The 6187-nt window shown below is 33.4% G+C and overlaps 1 protein-coding gene across 1 annotated transcript; it reads left to right on the top strand.

Moving 5' to 3' along the window:
- Positions 1-2506: 2506 nt before the first annotated feature.
- LOC134233884 (COMM domain-containing protein 10-like) lies at positions 2507-5993 on the top strand (the record flags this gene model as incomplete). Its single annotated transcript, XM_062715936.1, has 3 exons — positions 2507-2594; positions 5338-5428; positions 5883-5993. Coding segments are annotated over exons 1-3 (231 nt in total), but the record flags the coding sequence as incomplete, so codon positions are not given.
- Between the last annotated feature and the right edge of the window lie 194 nt (positions 5994-6187).

The following is a 6187-nucleotide window of genomic DNA, read 5'->3' as shown; positions in this document are numbered from 1 at the left end:
TTATTTGAATTTGATATGGCTTGCAGTAGTTTTGGAACAGACTTATCCATAAACTTCAAACTAGTCACCCATCAAGAAAATGGAATTCAATTCCAGCATTTGAAGAAAGTTTGAGTGTGCATGTTCTTCCCTGGATGCATCATCCATGCAAGTTCGGTTAACATAAACCTTATACAGGGTTTGAAATTAAAAGTTGCCCACTCACAATCTGTGACTAATATTCCATGTGGGCGTCTTAAAATTATAGGCAAAAAAAATCAAAATTCAATGCGGCAGGTAGGCTTTTTTTTTTTGAAGCAGGTTTTACAATTTTTTTAAAGTCATTTGTTCAATGAAATGATAATATCTAATAAATTTTTGTTCTCTGAAATTAGTTATAATATGTGTTCAACTTTAAATATTGTTATTCCAAACATTGATTTAAAAGTTAATTCATAAAATATGGTAAATGTAGAAGAAATATATTGTTTTTCTTACAAAAATGTCTTTCTTAGCATTTCTGAAAAGGGGAATAACTCAATTTTCTTTTTCAACTTGGAGATATAGAAAATTGAGTTATCTCCCTTTCAATATGTCAATAAAATTGATCAATGCGGCGGTGCCTGAGAAACTATTGATTAATTTTTTTGCCTTACATTCAAGTAGCCCACATGGCCATTAGATAATTTACCATAACAAATATTTGTTTTTCAAATTTGTCCCAATGTTCTGTATTTTTCTCTTGAAAATCTTGAACTTCGTAATCAGTAGAGTGCTTTATATTTACCACTGCATGAGAAGTACTTATACATAAAGCGTCTGAGTGATTGTGATGGACACAATGTGGCATCATCGAGTCAATGAGCCCAATAAACCAAAAAGTATTGTTTTTATTTGTGAAAAAACCTAGTTGCCAATTGTGCTTAAATAAATTATATTTAATAACCATTTCAATCGATATCTTTTTAAACAAAAACATACAGTTCTACTTCAAATTTAAATAAGTTGTGCATCATGTTTCTACAGATAGATAAGAAACACAATGCATATGATTAAAAAAATACGAAAAATGGGGTTGTTGTACATTTATTCAATAGAATTAAGTTGTGATAATTTGTGGGTGAATAAATTTGATGTGGGCCCCAGAATTGCAAGGTTTAGTAGCCTACATGGCTATCAAGTATTACAAGTAGTTTCAAACCCTGCTTATAGTTTATTGGTAATAGACCTGCACCTGTAACTTTTACTTGGTCCATTATTTGTCAAATGTATGTCGGATCCAGCATCCGAAGCAAGTCAGTTAGTTTGCATCCTTAGATGTATCATCTATGCATGTTTGCTCAACATAGGGCTTATACCTACTTAGGAATAAACCTGCTCCAAAAACTTCAACCTGTTCACTCATCCACAAAATGTTGATCAGATTCAGCATCCGATGCAAGTCCATCAGGGGTTGTCCCAGTCAAAAAAAACAACACAGAAATTTCTTGTCAAGCAAAAAAAATGTAACTCATTTCCCAAACTTGACCTAAATCGGGCTGGGGGTCTCTCCTTTTAAGGCTAATCATACATAGATTTTCCTAGAAACCTATCTAGTACTTTCCATAACATCTTAGCAGATATTTGCTTTTGGAAGAGGGGTATTTTTTTTAAATTTTGAGATACATCAACTTCATTTTTTTATTTCTTTACATAAAAACTTCTACCCTTTCTATCTGTGTATAAATACTTGCAAAATTATTTACTTTATGCCAAAATAAAGCATGACAAATTTGTAATGAAATAATAACACAAATGACATGTGCGCCATCAATATTTTGTTACATAGACTATATGGTCCTAGTTATTGCGTGTATGTCGTGTCTCTATTTTTAGACGGTCCAAGCATGGTAAATGTTTAGCTACATTTAAGAAGTCCCCTCGAAAATTAACCACAAATAAACATTAATTTACAATTCAAAACATATACATTAAATATATTTTTACTTCTGTTGCCGATTGTTATTTTTTCGTTTTCAGAGATCGCTCTTTTTTTTTTGGCAATTCATTCATTCCATTCATTCAACGTAAATATTTTTGCGTTGACATGATAACTTGATACTGTATTGTTCTACATTCAGGTACTATGTATCTCATATCAGTATTTTTCAATAACTTGTGTCATTCATACAAAACGGCTCTCCCAATTTTACCACCTTACCTATGAATCGACCAACTCACCCTTCGGCAAATATTCGGCAAGCCCCCCTCTACGCTCTCGAGCCGGTAGACTGATTTACAGTCAACTCGTACACTAACCGAGTCGTACACGAAAAGTCAGCTTACACGGGCTGAATACCGAAAAGATCTGAATGCGTTTGAATGGTTATATTAAGGGTTTGATCGTTAGAGAGACAACTCGGTTCATTCACTCTGATACAATTTACTCTACCTCGGAAGAACTTAAAAACTAGAAACTTAGAAATTAGGTTACCAAAGGGATGTTTGTTTTTACGTCGGGCTCGAAAAGCGGGGGGCGTTGTACTCGATCACAATGATCCCATTGAAATTACAATGATGATTTGATAGGTGTATTGGACTTTAAAAATGTCTTTAAACTTAGTCGCAACACCAGCGTAAGTATTTCGAGTAAGGAAATAAATAATATTATAGTATAATAGTATATAATAGTGTTCAAATTCGATCAACAGTCCATTCAAACAACATTTATAAACAGATACACGTTTTTAATACTATCAAATATAGTGATGAGTGAGTGATCAACAAACAGTATTCAAACTCAAAGTCCAATTAAAAATACTAATTGGTACGAAGGCATTACATAGACCCCCAGAATAATTATGCGGCCAGGGATCAGATGCCATGATAGATCGAACATTGCATTATTTTAAAATGATCAGGTCCAGCACAATACCCCGATAAAGGTATATAGCTTGATAAAGCTATATAGCTTTATAAAGGTATTTAAAATACCTTGATCAAGGTATTTTATGTAATGGGAATTCAAAAAAAATTCTTTAAAAATTAATTACTGTAAGTCGAGTTCTGATTTGTTGTCAGTAAATTCACCCATGCATGTAAAGTACTCAAACACAAACAAATCAGTATAAAAACGTGCCGTGTGAGGAGATGTTATTTTATGCTTTCTTTTTGATACCAGAGTGTTTTTCATGCACGAGTAGACACACTGACAAAAACTCAGAACTCGACTTTCAGTATTTAATTTTTAAAGAATTTTTTTGAATTTTCATTACATGAAATACCTTGATCAAGGTATTTTAAATACCTTGATAAAGCTATATACCTTTATCGGGGTATTGTGCTGGACCTGATGATATTACCTTACCACAGGGGCCTGTAACATACTGTATTTGATTTTACGTAATCAGTATATGTATACAAAAAGAGAAAGGGAAACAACGTCAGCTCGAATTTACACAGGGTCGATCTCGGAAATGACTCCTGTTTTCAATAAAATACCTTGCAGTTAGTGAAATAACATCTGGGATCATTCAGTAATAATCACTCTTTAATAAAAATACCATCGCGGTCATTTAAGAATCGTGTAAGTCGTGTTTTGCAGATCCGATATCCTGTCATGCAAGTGATGTAGTTTAAGTCGTCCACTAAATTCACTAAACATTGCATCCAATATTTAACGCGAGATGCGATTGGTCAATGGTGCTTTTCTAGAACAGATCTGACCAATCACGCTCCGCCTTTTACCAATCATGGGTTTTTCCAAAATGTCGTCTGTTCTGGGCTCGAGCCTCTCTGTGAACGTGAAATCAAAAACAGTATGTTACCGGCCCCTGTGTACCTTACAGACCCGGTTATAACTATAGACCACAGGGGCCGGTAACATACTGTTTTTGATTTCACGTAATCACTATATATATATATATATACAATCTCTTTTTGTATACATATACTGATTACGTAAAATCAAATACAGTATGTTACAGGCCCCTGTGCTATAGACCGTTTCACGGTAACTGTGGTACTGCTCTTTTGCAGGGCAAAATGGTATAGTTTGGTGAAATATGACATAAAAGTAATTGTTAAAGATATGTCATTTTATTATCTGTCAACAAAAACTTCACCAAACATTATTTTGCCCTGCAAAAGTGTAGTACCGCAGTTACCATGAAGGGGCTAATAGACTTTATTCCGTGTATTAACAAATTAAGCATTTAAGAAAATGAGTTGAATATTCATCTTTCTATGGATTATTTTTGGGGTAATGTAATTTGGTAGTTATTTTCAGTGCGACCCCTGTTCAACACAGTTGTAATAATCTTCGAAATAATTTCAGCGCAGATCCGATTTGCTACATTGCAACTAATGTGAAATATAAAATAAAAAATATTAAAACTACCGAGACACAAATAGATTATTCTTACTAGTGCCATGAAGGAGTAAGCATCCCCCTGGTCACTCTCACCATGTGCTCCTTGTCATGACAGGAAAAAAAACAGAGAAATCTATAGACACTAGACAATTCATTGTGTAAATAATTGCCTAACAATAAGTTTGAAAAAAAACGACAGAATTTCTCAAAATGATACAGATAGATTGTATTTGCTGTCAAGATCACTGTATAGACCAGGTAACTTGCAAAATGATGACTTCAAATGAGGCTGTTTATGTTCTTGTGTCATCAACTCCTTTGTCATTAGCTTGCTTCATTTTAGAAATTGTTCATACTATATCATGCTCTTCCTATCCAATCATAAACACAATGTGCAGGTGATAAGTGTCAAGCTCGCCGAGATATATCTTGTAGAAATATGTTATATATGTATGGAAGTAACTATAATTGTTAATTAATATTTAAAAGTTGTCGACATATCTATATGAGTTGAAGGCTACAGCAAGTAATTTCTTCTTCTCATGTATAAATTTTTGAATAATTCTGCCTCATATGAATTTAAATTTAAACATAGGAATTGGTCTGCTAATGACGGGGCATGATTCGCACCCATGAGTATTCTGACATATTACCAGAAGACCTAGTCTCCAAAGACTATATAGATATTGTCAATCAAACACAAGTATCTTTTTAATATCCACTTCAGATTATAACTCTGTGTACAGTCAGAATGTTAACTGACAAAAAATCTTGCAATTGACCTTTATGAGTTCCATTTTATTGAAAAAAAAAATCCCTAGGAAGCTTCACCTTTGGAAATGGGCTTGTCCTTGGGGAACTGGAATCTGGTTAACTCCCTCAGGATATACTTTAACTGTATATGTTGGAAGATAATTCTTGGTACATGCATGTACATAAATGCATAATATTCAGTAAATTTTATGTCTGCTAGTGGATTTTTCAATTGAAGAGAAAATATTTTGTAGGATAAAAAGAGCTGTTGTAAATATAAATGAACTGGATATATCAAAGTTTCCCTTACTGTTGACAAGGATTCTTTCTAAGCTTCATTTGAAGGTAAGTATCTCATGTAAAGTATGCATATGTAAGGCTAGTTCATATAAAAATAGTGCAGATGTGTAGAATGGAATAATTTCAATGATTGATTGTTTGTTGTTTAATGTCCCTTTTAATTAACTCCTATGGAGATGCCACTACTTGCCTGTGGAAAGCTACAAATTTTGACCTATACTAGGCACTAATATGAGCATTGAGCATGTTGATTTGTGAGCATTGATCTTTTTTTCGTGCATGCACTTACTGAAACATGGGACTGTGAAAAATATGACTATAAAACCATGCAAATACAGTAAAACACACTTATATTTTGTACTTCCATATATTTTTTATCTGAGATTTTTTTTCATTGTCTTGGGGATATGGAACCCCTGGTAGTCCAATTTACGGTATTTAATTTAAAAAATAATCTTTTATCTGGCATCAAACTGCATTGTTTTTCATTTTATTTTAGGATGAAAGAACTTTCTCAGAAGAGGAGGAGGAAAAACTTCAGTCCTCACTGTCCCTATCTGATACTGAACTAGAATTAGTCATTCATACACTGGAATTCATCTTACATCAGGTAATGTACAACAAGTTCATTCAGGAGATTTATCTGCTCACTCTAACCAAGTAAGCTTTTTGACCAGAATGTGCCTATTGTTTATCTTTGTCATTGGACTGGCATTAACTTCTCACATTTTTATCCTCTTCTTCTCAAGAATCACTGGACCAATGTTCACTAAACTTGTAACAAAGCATCTTTGGGATGAAGGG

Source organism: Saccostrea cucullata, unplaced genomic scaffold, assembly GCF_032062105.1.
Source record: "Saccostrea cucullata isolate Sc308-1 unplaced genomic scaffold, CSIRO_AGI_Scuc_v1 ctg723, whole genome shotgun sequence".
Lineage (NCBI taxonomy): Eukaryota > Metazoa > Mollusca > Bivalvia > Ostreida > Ostreidae > Saccostrea > Saccostrea cuccullata.
The sequence above is the reverse complement of the archived record's forward strand: the minus strand, read 5'-3'. Positions and strand labels throughout refer to the sequence as shown.